Source organism: Pelophylax lessonae (assembly GCF_965119305.1).
Source record: "Pelophylax lessonae genome assembly, chromosome: 4".
NCBI lineage: Eukaryota > Metazoa > Chordata > Amphibia > Anura > Ranidae > Pelophylax > Pelophylax lessonae.
The window spans coordinates 626,627,003-626,650,221 of NC_138771.1; the positions used below are offsets into that span (position 1 = coordinate 626,627,003).

At 42.6% G+C, this 23,219-nt stretch overlaps 1 protein-coding gene across 1 annotated transcript in view; it reads right to left on the reverse strand.

Moving 5' to 3' along the window:
• Positions 1 to 338: 338 nt before the first annotated feature.
• The window catches only part of LOC309555069 (uncharacterized protein), a 49,007-nt gene continuing 26,126 nt past the window's right edge, over positions 339 to 23,219 (reverse strand). The window contains exons 3-4 of the mRNA XM_082256895.1: positions 15,756 to 16,157; positions 339 to 480 (exon numbers count right to left, since the gene is read on the reverse strand). Coding sequence (XP_082113021.1) covers positions 458 to 480; positions 15,756 to 16,157 — 425 coding nt within the window. The 3' untranslated portion in view covers positions 339 to 457. The remainder of the gene's footprint in view (positions 481 to 15,755; positions 16,158 to 23,219) is intronic.

Consider the following 23,219-nt stretch of genomic DNA (forward strand, 5'->3'; position numbering starts at 1 on the left):
CCGCTTACACCTGAGCACCTTACCTTACACACACTCCATAGCGCTGGTCACTTTTTGCTTTTATCTTATCCTCCTATTGCATTGTCTGAACTAACAAAAACATTTCCATTACTTTCTGATCCAGTGACATTGGTCATTAGAAGAAATAAAGCAGGTGAATCTCTTACAGACATTAATAAATTCCTGATCAAGGTTATAATCCTTTCCTCCTATACAGTATGTAAAAACAAAAAGGTTTTGGGTAGAAATATAGTTTATTTATCAGTTTAATTCTTCTGAAAACGTAGAAACATCCATAACAAAAATAAATAAAAAAAATAATTTTGTTGTGCCTATGGCCAAGAAATTTAGATGGTGATCCTTTAGAGGTGGCAGAAATTTGTCTTAGGTATCCAGATCTTGTCCAGGTTCTCAGCATGGGCTCTGTATCAGTGATGCATGCTTACTTTGTTAGATCCTACTTTTTTCCTCCATAACAACCTATAAAAAAAGTATAAAAATAAATAATAACATAAATAAAGTTAAGCAAAGAGACCTTTATTTCCAATCTGTACTACAAATCCCAACAAAGTGGTGCGTTTTTTTTTTTTTTTACTTCCTAAGGAAGAGAGTAAATATTTACCTCCTGCCTTAAAACACAACTTCAGAAAACTTGAAAATTCCCCCTTGCAGTGGGACTGAGCTAGCACGGCAAGGGTTAACAACTAATTTAGGTCTTGGGAACATGTTTCAAACACAAGGCCTGTGGCCCGAATGTGGCCCTCCAGGCCATTTCATGTGGCCCTACACACCTATCCTGCTTTCTCAGCTGCAGCATCCCCCTTATCTCCGCCAGTGCCTTGTCTCAGTAGTCGGCAGCAGTGAGGAGGACAGAACTCTCCCACCAGATCCTGTGTTTCTCTGTGCAGCTGTGAAGAAGCTCATGTCTGCCCCCCGTCTCAGCAATTGGCAGCAGAGAAGAGGACAGAACTCCTCCGACAGACCCTGCACCTCTCTGTGCATTCGCATAGCCCCCTCATCTTTGCCTTCCCTGGTCTCAGCATTCAGCAGACTCTGACAGCTGGCTCCAGCCCCCCTCTGGTCCTCTTTCAGACTCTGCACTTTCTGCTTCCCAGCTCTCTGGGAGCAGCACAAGGTGAGGGGGGGGTGTGCACAGTGATGTAAGGAAGGGTGGGGGACTCTTGACTTCTGATGTGATGGTGGGGGGGCTCTTGACATCTGATGTAAGAGTTGCTCTGGACATCTGCTTATTATTATTGTTATTATTATTATTATTATTATTATGAGAATAGCACAATTCTATGCCACTTGAAAGGGAGGGTCACACACACTGTTGGTATCATTCTTGAGAAACTTTATCAGGGACTTCCAGACAGAACACCATGGCAGAACCATGCTCTGTCTGAACATTCACCAATAAAGTTTCTTGCGGACAATACCAGTGGTGTACAACCCTTGTTTTCAGACTTACATCATCTGCTGCAGGAGAAGTCTAAGTTATTACCAAAACCAGTAATGCAGATTAAATCGAATGCAGAGGCAATCATTTAAAAACTTCAACACAGGGCACTTTCACCCCCTTCCTGTCCAGACCAATTTTCAGCTTTTAGCACTCTCACACTTTGAATGTCAATTACTCATTACAATTACTCAGTCATGCAACACTGTACCCATACAAATAGAGCTTTCTTTTGGTGGTATTTAACCACTAATGGGTTTTAAATTTTTTGTGCCATAAATAAAAAAAGACCGAAAATTTTGTGAAAAAGCACATTTTTTTTTTGTTTCTGTCATAAAATTTAGCAAATTAGTATATTTTCTTCATAAATTTTGGCCAAAATGTATACTACTACATATCTTTGGTAAAAAAATTACCCAATAAGTGTACAGTATATTTGTGAAAGTTATAGAGTCTAACGGCTATGGTGCCACTGACAAATTGATCACACCTGATCATACTTCATGTACTGAGTAGGGATGATCGAACGGTTCGGGTCGACCATCGGTTCGAACCGAACATTGACTGTTCGAAATTCGGCCGAATTCCGAACTTTTTGCGGTAAAAATTTGGAAATTTGGCACCAGAACCGCCCAAAATGCAATGGGACAGGAACTAGGCTTTAAAAGCCAGTGATTGGACCAGAAACGTGAGTAAAAGCAAATTGAGGGGGCAGGAGGATGCTAGGAATGTGATTGGAGTGACTAGCGGGTCCAGAGGCCAATCAGTAGTGAATACGCCCCCCAGTATATAACATAGCCCCGCCAAATCTCTAGCACTGTAATACAGGGGCTGTGGAAGAGAGTGGAAGCAGTTCTGTTACTCCTGCTGCAAAAGTGTCATTTAGCAAGTATTAGTGTGAGGAAAGGGATATCTAGTGTAGTTAGGGTACTATATACCACTATAGTTAGATTCAAAAATCTAGTTTCTGTAGGGAAAGTGTTAAGTGTCAGGGTGACCGTAATGTAGTTTAGGGTGCACTGACTCTGACTGCTATGCCAGGGTGACCGAACTCATCCATGTCAGGGTGACCGCCAGAGAAAAAAGATAATTTTTCTTAGAATTTTTAGTAGAGCAAGGATGTGGCTCCGCTCCTTTCACACCTGAGCGTTTTTGTTTCAGGCATTTATTGGGCTTTTTTGTGGACGTCTTTGGAGGCAGGCATGACATCTGAACTTCTGTGTAGGGGTATATATACACACACACATATGTATATATACACATACACACATATAGGTGTGAAAGGAGCGGAACCCCATCAATGCGCTAATGAAATTATTTGCAGGGATGGGGTTCCGCTCCTTTCACACCTATATGTGTGTATGTGTATATATATATATGTGTTTGTGTATATATACCCCTACACAGAAGTTCAGATGTCATGCCTGCCTCCAAAGATGCCCAAAAAATGCCCAATAAACACCTGAAAAAACACACCTGGGCGTTTTTGTTGCAGGCGTTTATTGGGCATTTTTTGGGCGTCTTTGGAGGCAGGCATGACATCTGAACTTCTGTATAGGGGTATATATACACACACACACATATATATATATATACACATACACACATATAGGTGTGAAAGGAGCGGAACCCCTTCCCTGCAAATAATTTAATTAGCGCATGGATGGGGTTCCGCTCCTTTTACACCTATATGTGTGTATGTGTATATATACATATGTGTGTGTGTATATATACCCCTACACAGAAGTTCAGATGTCATGCCTGCCTCCAAAGACGCCCACAAAAAAGCCCAATAAACGCCTGAAACAAAAATGCCCAGGTGTGAAAGGAATGGTTCTGGACATGCTACACAGCAAAAACTTCACAGGTACACTTTTTAGACCCCCCAGACACTAAATCCAAAGAAATCTATTATTTTTTTTTTCAATCATTTTTTCAATAATTGGCTCTCTATCAAAAACCACAATTTTTAAGAACTTTTTTTGTGTGATTAAAAGTCCCTGGAGCATGACCCAGAACCCTAGGCACTTTTTAGGGGCATTTATTGGGTTTTAGGGCTTCAAAATGGTGTTTTTTGATTACCGAAGTTCGGGTCCCATTGATTTCAATGGGGTTCTGGAATCCGGACCCGAACTTTCGGGAAGTTCGGGTGTTCTTGCCGAACCGAACTTTTCAAAACTTTGATCATCCCTAGTACTGAGGGCCTATCTCATTTCTTGAGACACTAACAAGCCAGGAAAGTACAAATAACCCCCAAATGACCCCTTTTTGGAAAGTAAAAGGACATTTAAAGGTATTTAGTAAGAGGCATAGTGAGTTTTTTGATGTTGTAATTTTTTCCCACAATTATTTGTGTAGCACCCTCCTAGGTAGGTGCTAGGAAAGAGCATATTGTGGCCCTGCCTACTTATCAGGGGGGCCTGATCATTCAGCTAGGCTGTCATGTATTTTCAGGTGTGTCTGTTGAGTCTGGGGAGTCTCCCCACTGTGTCCAATGGGGGCTCTTATTGGACAGTGGAGGAAACCTGGCCAATAGCACACCAGGGCTTATATCTATCCCAGAGGGCAGAGTCTGCCGCAGTACACCCTGGGATGGGGTATCAGTCTGAGGGGACCACATGACAGAGTGTCTTTGGCGGTGTGACGGTACTAGCCGTCACTATGATTAAAAAAATCAGATACTTGGTGGTTTGGATTGCTTCAAATGGGGTCTGTATTTACAAGTGATGTTAAGGTGTATTGTACTGCAATGTCAGCAATGTCTTCATATAGAGATGTGAAGATTTAATCCTACACTGGGAGACTAAAGCCCCGTACACACGAGAAGAAATTCGGCCGGGAAATTTCGTCCGACGGCCGATCTGCCAATTTTCGGCTTGTTAGTATGGTGCTTCCGACAACCGACTTCCGACTTTTCGGCCGAAAAAATCCTGGTGTGCAGGCTATATAATTTTTGTCGACCATCAAAACACGTCCGATTTTTGTCTCATTAGTACAGATTTAGATGGGGAAAAATCTTATGAGCAAGACTAGGCATGCTCAGAGATGAAAGAACACATAGAAAGCAATCCAACACATGACATCACTTCTGAAGTAGAATTCTGTCGTACGTGAAGATTCATGTGCAGTCTAGAGCACATTCCAACCAACAGACACCACTCTGGACAAAAGACGGACAACCAGTCGGTGGAAATTCATTGCGTGTGTACGAGGCTTTAGACGGCTCTAGACAATTGCTATGAGGTCTGTGTGACGGATCACCCTGTCCCTGGATGGTAAACCCCTTTGTGTCATTTTCCTATGAGTTTGGGACATTGCCTTTTATTTCATTTTATTAATCTTCTCAGTCAGGCTCATGGCAGACTGCTAATGTCATTGGCTCAGCCACTTGTTGTCCACACATTATTAAATATGCTAATACTGTCTGTGTTTTGAGATGGAATGTGTATTGTGCTGAGTATTCCTGTTCCATTGTTACATGTTAATGACCCCACATTGTTCTGGCCAGGTGGCTAGATAATTCGTTTAGGGTTATTCTGTTCCTGTATACAAATCTATCTGCATATGCTAATGCAATCAAACTCACCTTACCTGATAGTGTATATAATGTGTGTGTGTGTGGGTTCAATAAACAGTTCTTCTTGCTTACCCTCAACGTAGAGTCTCATCTCATGTTTGTGGGAGAAGGCAATACCAGCTCTATCTCTCTTCTGCTTGGATCGCTAAATCATCAGCTCTGGTAAGAGCGGTTCCTGCTCTACTCTACAGCATCCCTCCCACTAGGGGGAAGAGAACATCTCTAGCGGCGAAACCCCTCCTTCCATCGGGGCGGCCGCTACAGGCGGGAAGCTGAGTCCCAGGAGGAGGGTGACGGCTGTCTCTCCTCCTGTCAGCGAGTGAGTGTGTCCTAGGCAGTCGGCCTAGAGGACGAAGGTTGAGCTAAACTGCAGAGAGGGATCCAGTGTGCTGAGGACCGAGTGGGGCTGCTGGGCAGAAGTTTCCAGGAAAAACAGTATTGTGAGTACTCAAAACTGCACAGGGGTCTGCCTAGGAGAGGGGACCACTCCAGAAGGTCAGAGGGATCCGGGAGCCAGCTAACCAGTAGAGAAGGCCTGAAGATAAGTGAGTGAAAGGGGGAGCTGATGTAACCTTTTTCTTTATATGTACATTTTAATGAGAAGTTTTAACTTTGTATAATGAAATAATGAACAAATTTGTTTTTTTTTTATCAAAATTAACTTTAGTTGAAGTGCTCATCAATATGTGACAACTCCACATCCTCTAAAGTCCAATTGTCTAAGGGGGGATATGGAAAGGTCTCCTATATTTAGGTTTAGGTATTAGGTTTGATTCCCCCCATCCTTTCCCTGCTCTTTTAGTGTTCTATAGTAAATGTATGTATGTGGATGTGGGTAGTTGTCCCTAGAACTGATATATCTATATAATTTTTTTCCGTGGATTTGGTGTAGATAATATATGCATTATAAATGGCCAAATGAATTAAATAAATTGCTACTTTCTTGTACCAGAAACAGGACCTCTTTGTTGCCAAATAGGGCTGAAGCATTTGGTCATTAAAATCTCTCCCCCCCATGTAAAGTTTATATTCTTGGATGCATGTTGGCTTTTGAATGGGACCTCGTCTTCTTTGAACCTTAAATGTGGTGTCATTATGGATGGTGGACATCATATATAGATTTTTTTCTATCTTTCAGCCTCAAGGCAAGCACTTTGTTGCTTCTCAAAGCTGCTTTACCCCCCCCCCCCCCCCCTTCGCATTTTTTTGTTGACCAAAGATTGTGGAAAGCATTTCCTGTTCTTTCTGGTGGTTCCGGAGGCCAGGGTTTTTGCAAGGAGTATGTGTTTGAAAAGGGGCAGGCTGGTATAGTAGTTATTCAGGTATATATGATAACTTTTGTTCAGCAGTGGGTATGCCAGGTCCCATACAATTTTTCCGGTTGTGCCCATGTAGGCCGGGCACTCGGGGGGCTGGAGCTGGGAATCTCTTCCTTCATATATGCGGAACAAAAATATATAAAAAAGTGTAGCGCTAAAAAATAGTGAATAATATACAGTGATAATAAATAGATAAAATAAATGATAACCATGAAGGAAATAGTGTTTGATAAGTCCCAAAGTAAATAAAAATGTCCAAAACAAGGTGTAGAAAATATCCAAGTTGGAGTAACGTGAAGTAATCCTTCTTGTGACACCCGAGGTTGTGTATAGATGGGGACACCACAGTGCACAGGTGTAAATAAGAAGCTTACCAGAACGCCATGGCTACTCAACTTAATGAGAAAGCCTCACCAAGCATTGGAACAATCCATGTCAGCATCAATGACTTCCAATGGAAAATATGCCAATATCATGAAAAGATCAATCCCTCATAGCAATTCTGTGGTGGTCAGATGGATATATGAAGGAAATAAACCATAGCGTAATCCCGTAAAACATATAGAAAGGATTTATTAAAAAACTACTCGCAAACAGATGATAAAAACAGGCATGTAGTAATGGTGGCTGAGAGTCCGATCGCGGCGTCCCACGTGTATCCAATCCGCATGTAAGCGTAGGGCCGCCAGAGGTAGGGGGCGTGTGGACATTGCTTCTGGTGCCGCCGACGTGTTTGCGTCTGGTGCCGCCACGCCAAGACGTCATCTTTTGATGACGAAACGCGTTGGCGGCACCAGACGCAACGTCCACACACCCCCTACCTCTGCCGGCCCTACACTTACATGCTGATTGGATACACGTGGGACGCGGCGATCGGACTCTCAGCCACCATTACTACATGCCTGTTTTTATCATCTGTTTGTGAGTAGTTTTTTAATAAATCCTTTCTATATGTTTTACAGGATTACGCTATGGTTTATTTCCTTCATATATCCATCTGACCACCACAGAATTGCTATGAGGGATTGATCTTTTCATGATATTGACATATTTTCCATTGGAAGTCATTGATGCTGACATGGATTGTTCCAATGCTTGGTGAGGCTTTCTCATTAAGTTGAGTAGCCATGGCGTTCTGGTAAGCTGCTTATTTACACCTGTGCACTGTGGTGTCCCCATCTCTACACTTCCTCGGGTGTCACAAGAAGGATTACTTCACGTTACTCCAACTTGGATATTTTCTACACCTTGTTTTGGACATTTTTATTTACTTTGGGACTTTTCAAACACTATTTCCTTCATGGTTTTTTATCACTTATTTTATCTATTTATTATCACTGTACATTAGTCACTATTTTTTAGCGCTACACTTTTTCATATATTTTTGTTGTATTTTGATCATTGTCTGTTGATCTGGTGTTAGCTGCTTTACTTGCTTTTTCGTTCATACTTATTTTTGATTATCACTCTTTAGCGCAGAAATTCCCCCCCTTTTTCCATATATGCGGAACACATACAAATATCCCGTGGCTCTTTCACATAACTTTTACATTTTGGCGCTTTTTCTAGGAATATATTGTTTTATTCCTAGCCGGCCTGTTAAGTGTACCAAGGACTCATCCACACATATGTTCGATCAGACACATAAAGCTCTGCAAATCTATGGGAAAAAAATCACTGGTGGCGCACTGGTACTGGGCCTTTGATCCTGGGGTCTATCGGTGGTGGCAGTGCTGGTACTAGGCCTGGGCATGTGATCCTGTGGTCTATTGCTGGCGACTGCCTGATTTACAGAGCGCCGTGCCCTTTTAGGAGAGACCCGTTCTTCCTCCAATTCCATCGCAGATCCACTGCTATCAATTGGTTTGAATTCTGCAATGGATTCAGAATCTGAATTGGAATCTGATGAGAACTCCCCGCTGCTCTCATCAGTCATGGAGAGGCTCTGAAACGCTTTCTCATGTACTCTTTTTTGGACATGATGGTGACTGTATGATGGTACTTTGGTGATTGGCTGTGTGACGGGTGACAGAGGACTGCTGACGGTCACTGATGGGTGGCAGGTGACAGTGACTGATAGGTGACAGGTGACGGTCACTGATGGGTGTCTGATGGGTGACAGGTGACAGTCACTGATGGGTGACAGGTAATGATCATTAATGGGTGACAGGTGATAGTCACTGATGGGTGATTGATGGAACTCACTGATGGGTGACTGACGGTGACAGGTGACAGCACTGATGGGTGATAGATGATAGGCGATGGTCACTGATGGGTGGCAGGTGATGGTCACTGATGGGTGATTGATGGCGGTCACTGATGGGTGACTGACGGTGACAGGTGATGGCACTTATGGATAATAGGTGACAGGTGACGGTCACTGATGGGTGATTGATGGCGGTCACTGATGGGTGACTGACGGTGACAGGCGACGGCACTCATGGGTGATGGGTGATAGGTGACAGGTGATGGTCACTGATGGGTAACAGGTGACAGTCACTGATGGGTGATTGATGATGGTCACTAATGGGTGACTGACGGTGAAAGGCGACGGCACTGATGGTTGATAGGTGACAGGCGATGGTCACTAATGGGTGACAGGTGGCAGTCACTGATGGGTGATTGATGACGGTTACTGATGGGTGACTGATGGTGACAGGAAATGTCACTACTGGGTGACAGGTGATGGTCACTGATGGGTGATTGATGGCGGTCACCGATGGGTGACTGACAGTGGCAGGCGTCGGAATTGATGAGTGATAGGTGACAGGTGATGATCACTGATGGGTGACAGGTGATGGTCACTGATGGATGATTTATAGCGGTCACTGATGGGAGACTGACGTTGACAGGCGATGGCACTGATGGGTGATAGGTGACAGGTGATAGTCACTGATGGGTGACAGTCACTGATGGGTGACAGATGGAGGTCACTGATGGGTGACAGATGGAGGTCACTGATGGGTGACTAACGGTGACAGGCGCTGATGGATGATAGGTGACAGGCAATGGTCACTGATGGGTGACAGGTGACAGTCACTGATTAGTTATTGATAACAGTCAGTGATGGGTGACAGGCGACGGTCACTGATGGGTGACTGATGGGTGACAGGCGAGGATCACTCATGAGTGATAGATGACAGGCAATGGCACTGATGGGTGATAGATGACAGGCGATGGTCACTGATGGGTGACAGGGGACACCACTCTGCCTTCATTTGACGGTGGGAGGGTGACAAGAGGTTAATATGATAAAGAGTAGGTAAATTTATTTTGTTTTCCAGAGTTGGGTTTTACCTTATGTGGCACCTACAAAATGTTAGTTTCATTAAAATCTCTAGGCAAAAATCGCTATTTACTTGTGTGACATTTGGTAGTGCAGGCAGGGAGAGAGTAAATACCTACTTCCATCTTTACAGGTACAACATGTACAACTGGTTTGTAAAAGCATACTGTAAACAGAGTTTTCCTTTATTGAAAATGACTTGTCAAAATCCTCAATAAATCCAGCAATAGGCAGCTGATTTTTATGCAAGTTTTCACTTTTGCGAGTTGAGTTTGAAGACAAACCTGGCCCTAGGCTCTTCATGCCTTATGAGCCTCCATATTGGTCACTGATGCCACCCACTACATTAAGGCTTCTTTCACATGGGCCTAGCAGGTGATTCTCAATCCTCAGTAATTCGTGTTGTCGGCAGTTTGTTAGTGATTGGTAAGAGATATGCCAACTGCCACAATTAAGAGCCAATTTACACTGGCCTTCATCCAAATTGCAGAACAGCCAGAGCTATTCAGGTCTCTGGCTGCTCTGCTTTGCCGGCTAGGCGAAGGGCAGTGTGGTGCAGGATTCAGCACCGCGCCATCCATTTTTTTTGTTCTGTTTTGTACAATCTTTATTTGTCAGGCGGCATGATATGCTGCACTGCCTGACATTGCAGGGCGATTCGGCCGGGGTGCTGCAGTAAAATGCAACAATTGTTTCCTGTGTGTCCCTTGGGTGACTGACATTTTAACATGCAATAAAACATCTGTCACCGCAAATAGTGTGAATTATCCCTTACACTGACATCCTTCCTCACCTCACCACAACCACATTCCTTGGACATGAATGCAGCTCATCCCCATCCATCTCTATGGGGTGTGGTGCCAGGTGGCATTGTCTGCCAAACACGACATGCCCTCATTTTTTTTTAGGGAACCACAATGCATTACTTCACAGCAGTGACAATATGTATGGTACGATCCGATGGCAATTGCCTGGTTTTGACAGGCAACAGAGGCGAGTTAAAAACGTGTCTCAATTGCTTGAATTTAGCACACTGATATGCCCATGTGATAGGGACCTAAAGGACCAATAAAGTAACTTGGGAGGTTGGAAGGGCAAGGCAAGCCTGACTTACGAAAAAGCTGAAATTTGCATTTACTGGATCTTTTGCTACCTACTGTGTATAATATGATATACTGATCATAATGACTTGACATTTGGTTTTCAACTGGAGGTCTCTTCCGAATATTTTCCATGTTTGTGACAGGTTTTATTTATTGTGATCCTTCCTTTTCGATTTGCAATACAGAGAAAAACCTCCACTCTGTTCAGACACTGAAACAAGGGAACACACTGCGCAAGTTCCAACTCAACTTTTCAGACCTCACAGAAGGCTATGGATGCCTTCCATTTGGGGAAGCAAATCATATGCTTACCCATAAACAAGAGTGCCAGCCTTTTCACTTCACCCCTGATGGCCCATCAGAGTGGCACAGAAGCAAAGGAAAGATTGGTATATAATTCTGTGGATGGGTGGGGCAGGGGAGTAAAATAGACCTTTTACTTTTACCTTTCATCAGAATAAAGGTTCGGCTTAAAGTTTGGTTCAGTTTGTAAATGCAAAAGGTTTTTTACCTTCATGCATTAGGGTAAAAAACCTTCTGTGTGCAGCACTCCCCCCCCCCCCCAGCCCCCTAATACTTACCTGAGCCCCATCTCAATCCAGCAAAGTCCACAAGAGCCTTGCCTCTCTTGGGACTCACACTCCTAAATTGGCTTTTGGCAGAAAAGGGAGCTATTGGCTACCACTGCTGTCAATCACAGCCAGTGAGCCAGTCAGGAGACAGGGGGCGGCGCTACGGCTCCATGTGTGAATGGACACACAGAGATGCTGATCGGGAGCTAGCCTGCTTGGATGCCCCCATTTCAAGCTGCTTGCTGTAAGATAAATTGGCAGGAGGGAGGAGCCAGGAGCGCCAGGGAGGGACCTGAGAAGAGGAGGATCGGGGCTGCTCTGTGCAAAACCATTACACAGAGCAGCTGTTTATAAAAAAACAAGACTTTACAATCACTTTAAGGCTGGGTTCCCACTAGTGTGAATGCGATGCAGGTTTCCCTGAATCCAATTAGCATGACATGAGATTGTGACCAGCTCTCAGTGCAGCCTGTTCACACATCTCTGTAGCGGTTGTGTTTCCCCGCATCCAATTCGCATGACAGGAGATTGCGATGAGCTCTCAGTGCAGCCGGTTCACACATTTCCTGAGTTCCTGTGCGTCTTTGGCTCCATTTAAGGTCCAAATCCAGCCAAAAATTCAGGCCTGAATAATCCCTGAAGCAGAGAACAGGAATGCACCGGACCCCTGCTGTCAGCCACATCCGTCTGCAGTGTAAACCAAGCCCATGTCATCCATATAAGTGTTGAATTCTGGGCAAATTAGGCTTTTTCATAAGTACTGATAAACTCTATATAAAGGACAAAAACATACTGCATACTTGGCTGATTAACATTTTTAATTAATTTTAAAACATAAAAGATTGAGGTTAAATTATTAAGAGATAATAGAGAAGAGGTTTACTCTTTGTTCGCTCCTCCATCAGATTTCTTTGGCCACTTTCTTCCCTCACTTTGAAGGCCCCTTTGGGTGGATCTGGGGACTGAACATCTCTCTTGTGGAAAGTCTTATCTTGGGATTGAATATTTCTCTGGAGGAACCAATTTGCTGGTATTCATCCACTGTTTTATATGTAGATTACAGTGTTTACCGTCATCCCACTGCTATTGTAATACCCAGCACCCAAATTTTGCTACAGAACAAACAATGTTACTATCGACATTAACTATAATCTTTTATTGTTGGGATATTATACATTATACATGGGTTTACTACTTGATATACTTACGGAATATATTGTAGTGAACTAGGATCTGAGTTCTCCCTCCTGCGGCCAACTTACTAATACCTCATCCCTTAACCACCTGGTGTGTCTCCTTCTCTGTTTGAATTTGTCTAAGGCTCCTTTCACACACTCCGTCCGTTGGACGGAGTCCGTTTTTCTCAGCGGGGGATCGAGCCGCGATCCCCCGCTGAGCAGCAGGAGGACAGCTGTGTCTCCGCGCTGTGTGCGGAGACACAGCTGACAGTTCCCCATGCATCTCTATGGGGGAAATCGGATGTCAACGGACCGTCAGTCCGTTCTCACCCGATCCCATCCGATCCGCTGGACGGATGGAAAATAGGGTTTCCATCCGTCCAGATTTGACGGATCGGATCGGGTCGGATGTCAGCGGACATGTCTCCGCTGACATCCGATGCCCCATAGGAATGCATGGGGGGACCGTTCAGATCCGCAAAAAAAACAGACAGGCGGATCTGAACGGTCCGCCTGTGTGAAAGGGGCCTTAGGGTGGATCTTACTTCCAATATAAGCTTCTATTTGGATGATTATAAACATCTATAATGCACAGTGGTAAGAAGCCCCTTATCAATCTTTAATATGTATTGTTAGAATGTAGCATTTTAATGCAATAAATTATACTTTATATTTAATGCCTGGCATCTTGGAATGTCTATATACTGTATCTCAATATGTATGTTCTATATATACCTTAATTTGAATATTCAGACAAATTACATTGATTTGAATTTATGTATGTACACTGATGATTATATCTTGATTCATCTATTGATGTAGGTGTGACAATAAACATCCCCTGAGGAAGCCGAATTCAACAGCGAAACATGTCAAGACTGTCGCCCTAAAAACACTATTGAGTGTCCATTATGTTGGTCATTCTCTAAAATGGTATGATGGAGTAATTTACACAAAAGTATTGGTGTCTATACTGTATATGTTTATATATTTTCTTTTCACATTTTTAAATAATTGAACTATAAAAAATGTTGAATTTTAATGTTCTTTTGTAAAAATTGAGTTATTGGCACTTTAAAATTCACAGCTCATGATGTGAGCCAAAAAGGAAAACTGCATAATACGGCTTAATATGTATTTTTTGATGATATGAAATGAGTGTAAGCAGACTCAGATCAGTGAAACAGAACCAATCCCCTCTGGAAATCCAGGAACTTGCTCCAGACACGGAAAGCCCAGCTATAGTAGGCGGGGCCTCTATGGGCCACTAGCTTTTCCACCTATGCCTGGCTTGGTCTAACCTGGCCCCTCCTTTCCATGTCGGCGGTGCTCTGATATATGTCAGGAACGAACGGTGTAACGTTAAAAAACCATACCCCGTGAAGAAACCATACCCTCGTCACTTCCGGTCTGAAACAGCTGAGCAGCGCAGCAGTGCGCATGCTCAGAGCCACAGATACGTGATTGAAGAAGAAAGAATTTGAGAAGTGCGCATGCTCGGTGGGCATGAAATTCTCACGGCACTGTGTCTAATGTAATACTTGCGGCGGGTACATTAAAACACTTCGGGTGCAACATAAATCATCTCCTCTGCTATCGCTGTAACTTCCCTCATCTCCGGTAATAAATATAAAAGCGGCGGCGGGAGTATGAGATGTAAATGTGACGGCGATCGCGGCTCCGTGATCCGCTTTTATATTTATTACCGGAGATGAGGGAAGTTACAGCGATAGGAGAGGACATGATTTATGTTGCACCCGAAGTGTTTTAATGTACCCGCCGCAAGTGTAACTACCGTGAAAAATCCATACCCTCCGTAGCGGAACCGGAAGTGACGAGGGTATGGTTTTCTCACGGGTATGGATTTTTCACGGAACAACGGACTCCCCGCCGATGCGTGCGCAACTGCTCCGGCACATGCGCAGTACATACGGGTGAAGTCCTTCCGCCCTGACATGTAGGACCGCTCTGCGCAGCACTGCGCATGCGCGGCCTACATAAAAGACGCCGGGGATCCCTGGGGCGTGCTATTCATCTCCAAAGCCTGGAGAGGAAGCACCTCCTGGAGGACGGCAGAAGGATCATCCTTGGCAGACTCTCTTCACATACTCCCCCTACTGGACAAGGTAATGAACTTGCTAAGGCTGTGAATAGGCAATCACTATGTGCACCATAGTTATTATGGACATAGCTAAAACATTCGTTTTTGCTTTTTTGACACACAGATTCTTCTAGCGCCACAAGCTACAGCATATGCAAGGTAAAAAAAATCTCCAGAACAATGATTTATAAATTTTCGCTGAGACTTCCAAAGAACACAATAGTTTACCCGATGTATTTTTTAGGGAAAATGGCAGCCCGCTATTAAGGGCACCAAAGACTGTGAGGAAGGTTTTCTGTCAACTCTGGACTATGTGAGTACCCATGAGATTCAGATATATATGACACCAAAGCCTCCCCCTAAAAAAAGAATGGTATTAACCCCTTAAATCATTTTTTTTTCAGAAAACCAAATCCCTCCCGCACTCCATCTTTCTTAGGGAGCCTGTTGCTATCCCGGAAAAAGAGAGGTACCTCCACATACTGATCTTAAAAGTCTGCACAAAAAATGTAAGTAAATTTTTGATTACTGAATATAAGTGATACAATCAAAAGAAACCACTTTATTTATACTGTATTAATGATGAATAATATGATTGTAGTTATGGTGAACCCTTGAAAAAGGCACAGCCGGATAGGCAGAAGCCGAAACGCGTTGGATTTTAGACACCCCCCGAAACCTCCAAAACGCATGGATGTCTGGGAAGTTGTTTCTAAAGTCACCATAATCACAAGTGTCACACCTTTACTTTCTTTCACCTATTCACTGATGGGTCTCTTGCCCAACAAAGCACAATATACTTGTATAAAGTTGAAAATAAACATGTTTTTATGAAAAACTTTGAAAAAAAATGCATAATCGCATATATTGCATTTCTTTAAACTTGACTTAAGATATATATATATATATTTATATCCCAACCCACAGTCTACTAGAGTTCAAAACCCAAACCCCCACATTTTATTTATTTATTTATTTATTGTGTCATATATCAAGAGATAACATTTTTACAATATAAATTTCATGTAATTGTCCAAGATCCAAAATGAAATATAAAAAGCATAGGACTAACAAGAATACCAATATCTTTCTTCATAAGAGAATATATTTCCATAAATGTTCTTACTGTTGACCACACAATGTGCTACTTTCTTGCTCACCTTGACAACATTTTTTTTCTCCTGGGTCCACAGTTTCTTCTGCTGGGTCCACAATGAGGGTCACTTCACAACACATGGATTTTTTCTTATCTTCATCAGAGACCTGAGTGATCGAGAAGGTGTAGATTCCACTGTCTGATGGCACAATGTCTCTAAGTTTTAGGTCACCTTTCCCGTCTTTCCAGAAAGGCAGGGATGTTCTAACTCGGTCACCATTCATGTTAACACCTTCCTGGAAGTGAACTGTAACAATATTGTCAGGGCCAAGCCTCTTCTCCCAAGACAGCAAGACTTTGTTGGGATTCTCAGAACTCAGGTTAATTGCACACGGAAGAATGACTGTACCACCAGTTTCAGCATTGACCTCAGTTTTGGGGTGTGGGCAGCAACCCTTGGCATCAACTAGAAGATAAAACATCAACAAGAGGCAATAAATGGACTAAAACATGTTCAGAAAGGAGATTAGAGGAGAGAATGTTAAAATGAGGTCCGTTAGAAAGTTAACACTTTTTATACGCACATATTCAATGGCAGGGCTGGTGGGCCTTTAAACCCTTCTGCTGCATATATGCAATTAGTGCATGAAGGTGTCAGCGCTGCTCAAATAATCAATACTAATTGGGTGTGTTAATGTCCAATGAATCCCATAATGTTAACCACTTAAGCCCCGGAAGATTTTACCCCCTTCCTGACCAGGGGGTATTTTGCGATTCGGCACTGCGTGACTTTAACGGACAATTGCGCGGTTATGCGACGCAGTACCTAAACAAATTTGACGTCTTTTTTTACCCACAAACGGAGCTTTCTTTTGGTGGTATTTGATCACCTGTGTGATTTTTTGATCATGCGCTATAAACAAAAAAAAGCATAAATTTTGCAAAAATAACAATATTTTTCACATTTTTTTAAATGAAATTCCCCCCTTAAAATGTAAAAATCAAATTTTTTTAACATTTTTGGCCAATTTGTTTTATGCTACATATGTTTGATAAAAAGAAATCGCAAAAAGCGTATTTTGATTGGTTTGCGCAAAAGTTATCGCGTTTACTAACAAAGGGAAAGATTTTTGTCATTTTTGGTGTTTTTTTTTTAACGAGTAATGGCGGCGATCTGCGATTTTTTTTGCGGTACTGCGACATTGCGGCGGACAGATCGGACCATTGACTGACATTTTTGACACTTTTGGGGTTACCAGTGACATTACTGCAGTAATCAGTGCTATACATATGCACTGTTACTGTAAAATGACACTGGTAGTGAAGGGGTTAACTTTATTTGAGAGGGAGGGGCTGTGTGTGTCCCTAGGGGCATGATTCTAACTGTGATTGGCTGTGGCTTGAGGTGTAGGAACAATGATCAACGGTCCTACATAGTAGAACCGTATGATCACTGTTTCTACACAGGGGAGAATGACAGGCGGCTTGTTTACACTAGCCCAGTGTTTTTCAACTCAGGTCCTCAAGGCACACTAACAGGCCAGGTTTGCAAGAAAACTGAAATACATCACAGGTGATATCATTTGCTGCTCAGTGATTGCAGTATTCTAGTCTGCATCTCCCCAAGGTAATACTTAAAATCTGGCCTGTTAGTGTGCCCTGAGGACCGGAGTTGAAAAACACTGCACTAGCCGCCTGCCTTTCTCCCGCTGTCACGGATGATCGTGAGTGAGGGGCGGACATCGGGTCCGCCGCTCACACGCGCGGGGGGGGGTCCGTGACCGCGCGGGAGCGCGCCTCCGGCGCCGCGCGCTCGCTCCCCAGAGCCTCACAGGCTAGTGACGTACCGATAGTATATGTACTTGCGGTGGTCGGCAAGTGGTTAAAGTGCTTAATAATAGTGCATAAAAGTTAATTTGTGCTAAATAAATGTATATATAAATATATAAATTGGGAGCCGTTAATAGAATGTCTGGGAGGTGCGTACAGAATTTATAAGGAAGAACGTACGGATGACGCAATAGCTTATGAGGACGCTCTGATTGGTGGAGCGAAACGCGACAAGCCGTTGCCCGTACGTCATACGTCACATCCGGTGTTTGGAACGCCGGACGCGGAAGCGGCGTCCAACACCAGGGAATACATTGAAGACGCTTATTTTTCATTGATTTTGTAAGTGTAACTTTATTATTTATAAATAAAATTGCTGGAAGGTATTACACCATGGAGATTCTTCTTTTTATCATGGGGGGAGCCCTATGAATAGTGAAGAGGAGGATCTCATAGCCACATAATTTGCCTGATTGAAAGGATTCTGAAGCGGTCACAAGTGTTCACTAGCCAGAGTGTCAGCATGGATGGCTGAGAAAGGTCCACTATTCGCTTTAGTCCGGCGAGTGAGGGGCTTGAGAAGAAGAGTCCCTTTATGAGCACTTTTATTAAACACTGTATATTTTTTATGAAGAGATTTTCTTTGTTGAATACTGAAGTTTTAGAATTTTTGGAATATTTAATGTACACTATTTATATGAGTTTATTTAACCACTTAAGCCCCGGAAGATTTTACCCCCATTCCGACCAGGGGGTATTTTGCGATTCGGCACTGCGTGAATTTAACGCACAATTGCGCGGTCGTGCGACGCTGTACCTAAACGAATTTGACGTCCTTTTTTTCCCACAAACAGAGCTTTCTTTTGGTGGTATTTGATCACCTGTGCGATTTTTTGATCACGCGCTATAAACAAAAAAAGAGCGTCAATTTTGCAAAAATAGCAATATTTTTCACATTTTTTTATATGAAATTCCCCCAAAAAAAAATGTAAAAATCAAAATTTTTAAAAATTTTCGGCCAATTTATTTTATGCTACCTATGTTTGGTAAAAAAAATCGCAAAAAGCGTATTTTGATTGGTTTGCGCAAAAGGTATCGCGTTTACTAACAAAGGGAAAGATTTTTGTCATTTTTGTTGTTTTTTTTTTTAACGCGTAATGGCGGCGATCTGCGATTTTTTTTGCGGTACTGCGACATTGCGGCGGACAGATCGGACCCTTGACTGACATTTTTGACACTTTTGGGGTTACCAGTGACATTTCTACAGTAATCAGTGCTATACATATGCACTGTTACTGTAAAAATACACTGGTAGTGAAGGGGTTAACTTTATTTGGAAGGGAGGGGCTGTGTGTGTCCCTAGGGGCGTGGTTTCTACTGTGATTGGCTGTGGCTCTAGCTGTAAGGACACTGATCAACGGATCTACATACCAGATCCGTTTTATCAGTGTCTTTGCAGCGATGAGAATGACAGGCAGTTTGTTTACACAAGCTGCCTGACATTCTCCCTCTCCCCCGCCGATCGCCGAGTGACCGGCGGACATCGGGTCCGCTGGTCACACGCGCGGGGGGGTCCGTGACCACGCGGGAGCGGGAGCGCGCCCCGGGGGGCGCGCGCTCGCTCCCTAGACCCTCACAAGCAAACAACGTAGCCCTACGTTAGTTTGCCTGTGAGGGGCTGACCGCCGACGTAGATAGTCGTGCGGCGGTCGGCAAGTGGTTATTATCACAGAAAAGTTTTTTGCATAATATATTTGCTGCACACTAATATTGCACTTTATGTATTTATAAATTGATATATTTTATATATTTAAAATCTAAGAAACACACCCTTAGGGACACACTTAACCCCTCCCTCTCCAATAAAGTTAACCCCTTCCCTCCCAGTGTCATTTTTACAGTAACAGTGCATATGTATAGCACTGATTACTGTAGTAATGTCACTGGTACCCCCAAAAGTGTAAAAAATGTCAGTCAAGAGTCCGATCTGTGCGCCGCAATGTTGCAGTCCCGCAAAAAAATCGCAGACCGCCGCCATTACTCGTTAAAAAAAAAACAATAAAAATGACAAAAATGTTTCCCTTAGTTAGTAAACGCAATAACTTTTGCGCAAACCAATCAAAATACGCTTTTTGCGATTTTTTTTTTTTACCAAACATATGTAGCAGAAAACAAATTGGCCTAAAATGTTAAAAAATTTTGATTTTTACATTTTTTGGGGGGAATTTCATATAAAAAAATGTGAAAAACATTGTTGTTTTTGCAAAATTGTTGCTCTTTTTTTGTTTATAGCGCATGATCAAAAAATTGCACAGGTGATCAAATACCACCAAAAGAAAGCTCTGTTTGTGGAAAAAAAAGGACATCAAATTAGTTTGGGTACAGCGTCGCACGACCGTGCAATTGTCCGTTAAAGTCACGCAGTGCCGAATCGCAAAATAGGCCCTGGTCAGGAAGGGGGTAAAATCTTCCGGGGCTTAAGTGGTTAACATTATGGGATTAATTGGATATTGACACACCCAATTAGTATGGATTATTTGAGCAGCGCTGACACCTTTATGCACTAATACTTTAGAACTTAAAATTCTTGTTTAGCGGCAGCTCATTGTTTTAATTCAATCTAATTTAAATAATTTATTTATTTAATTTATTTATATAATTTATAGTGGATAACACCATAAGCGCAGGTACCTAATTTCAGCTTGCATATATGCAATGCTGTGTTGTTCAGGAGCATATTTCATCAGTGCCCCCAGAACTTGGTAAGACAGACCCTCTATGACAGTGGTCTCCAAACTGCGGCCCTTTTGTTTGCCTTCATCTGGCCTTTGGGGCACTCTTCCTGCCACTGATGCAAGACACAATTCCTCCTACTGACACTAACAAAGGGGCAAGATTTCTGTTACAACAGCAATATCAACAACAGGGCTATATTTCTCGCATTGACACCAGTGATGGGGGTACTATTTTTTTCCACTGACACAAACACCAACAATGGTGCACTATTCCTCCCCCTAACGCCAATGATGCTCTCTTTACTTCCACTGATGCCAGTACAATTTCTACTCCCAATGGCCACAGTCCAGCCCACCTAAAGTCTGAAGGACAATAGATTGGTCCTTTGTGTAGAAAATGTGGAGACCCCCTGATCTATGGGATCAGACCAAAAATGGTCATCTGCAAACAGGTAAAAAATGTTATAAATAAAATTACGCGCAAAATGGATAAAAGTAGTTAAAAGCTAATTGGCTGCAGCCTACCCCAAAAATATAGTATAAGGCTATATTTAGATAATGGGAAATAGTAGGGTATATTGGCGCTGCCAAGTAATAAGAATAAATATATGGGAGAGACAATGTTCCTTATACACACTAGGCAAATATAATTAGTACACCACACTTATACCACAAATGATATTCTTAGTAGACGCCTATCAGTTGGAGGCAATCATTGCTAAACCAATAAATAGGTTAAATCCACATACATTACTTAAGATAAAACATTGATAAATAATAAGGTGTAAACCTAATGTGACTGAAAGCAATGCCTTAAAACCAATAAATAAGATGCAAAATATTAACTGTGATAGAACGTTAGTAAGTGATGTAGTATAAAATGGATTAAAGTGACTTCTGCTAGTTGAAAAAACATAAATATTTTGAACACTAGGTGGCAGTGGTGGTGCTACTGTATGTAGATATAAATATAGAATTATCCAGGTGAAAAATCTAATGAATATATAGTGATTGACACCAGGTGAGGTAAAAAGGTAAAATTAGGTGATTGATAAGAATATCTAAAAGAATTCCCAAGTGTTGGTATACAAACAAACTGTAATAAATAGGTGATAACTGGTGATTAAATAAATTAGTAGGTGATATAACTAGATGATCTAAAAGAGTCCATAAAAAGTAATTAGTGTTGTACAAAGTCCAAAAATGCGATATGTAGAATAAATATATAACGGTGCAACAATGGTGCAAACAAAGTGCAAACAATTCTCTTAAAAGAGAGAAGTAAGTCCCAGTGGTGGATTCAGGATGTGGGTGCTGGGTGAGGAAATTCCGTGCTTCCCTCTCAATAAAGTCTGCACTCACCAGAGAGCGGCACCCCTACAGGGGTAACCAGCGTTGTAACTTAGGGGAAATCCCTCGGTAAAGCTCGGTTATACTCTCCACTTCTCCTGGGGTTGGTCTTACTTCTTCTCTCCAGTAAATGTGTATACAAGTGATAAGCGGTAAGGGATATCAAGGGCAGCACTCCATAAGTTGTAAACGGTATCCGATGGTATGAGGATAAAAAAGCACTAATATAGTGATGTACCGTTTAAAAATAGTGCAATTTATTAGCAGATATTCAAAGTACTCACATTTAAAAGCATGTAATAAGATCCGTAGGTGAGTAGGGACCGCAAACCCCTCGTTTGGCGGTACTTCCGGGACGCCGTGCGCCTCACCAGCCGGATGTGCGTTTCACAGGGCGGAACTGACGGAGCTGCTCCTGATGACGTCAGCTTGATGACGAAATGCGTAGAGCGTAGGTACGTCTGTTCCGCCCTGTGAAACGCACAAAATTGCACTATTTTTAAACGGTACATCACTATATTAGTGCTTTTTTATTTATTGATTCATCAATCAATTTTACCTTTTTACCTCACCTGGTGTCAATCACTATATATTCATTAGATTTTTCACCTGGATAATTCTATATTTATATCTACAGTAGCACCACCACTGCCACCTAGTGTTCAAAATATTTATGTTTTTTCAACTAGCAGAAGTCACTTTAATCCATTTTATACTACATCACTTAATAACGTTCTATCACAGTTAATATTTTGCATCTTATTTATTGGTTTTAAGGCATTGCTTTCAGTCACATTAGGTTTACACCTTATTATTTATCAATGTTTTATCTTAAGTAATGTATGTGGATTTAACCTATTTATTGGTTTAGCAATGATTGCCTCCAACTGATAGGCGTCTACTAAGAATATCATTTGTGGTATAAGTGTGGTGTACTAATTATATTTGCCTAGTGTGTATAAGGAACATTGTCTCTCCCATATATTTATTCTTATTACTTGGCAGCGCCAATATACCCTACTATTTCCCACAGGTAAAAAATGTACCTGTCCAGGTTTGCTGGCAGTAAGTAACAAAAGTAAATATTGCTGCATAAGATCGCAATCAATATTAAAACATTATATTTACAATCCTTACAAATTACTTCATAAATGCAGGTCAGGAGCAATGTCCCCTTTAAGCTGCGCGCCTGCGCGGCAGCGCAGTCTAAATGACGGTCCCGCGCAGTACAATGTCAGACGGCGCAGCCACGCAGTGTGCCCCAAGAGCCCATCCATTGTGTGACAATAGCGAATTAAAATTCGCTATTGTCACACGGATCCTCCTCCTGGCCAATCAGGGAGCGGGTCCTCCCGCTTCCTGATTGGCCGAAAGGCATACCACCCCATGCCATTGGCCGAGGTCCAAGGAGGAGGCGGGAGGACTGAGGAGACGCGGGGACACGGGAGCCGGGACTAAAGAGTAGCTGCTGTGACTTGTGAGGTAAGTGCACGGGTCTCGGGGGGGGGGGGGGACGCTGGCATCTCTGCATTGATTGGGGGCAATGCTGTGGGCACTCTGCAATGTATTGGGGGCAATGCTGTGGGCACTCTGCAATGTATTGGGGTCAATGC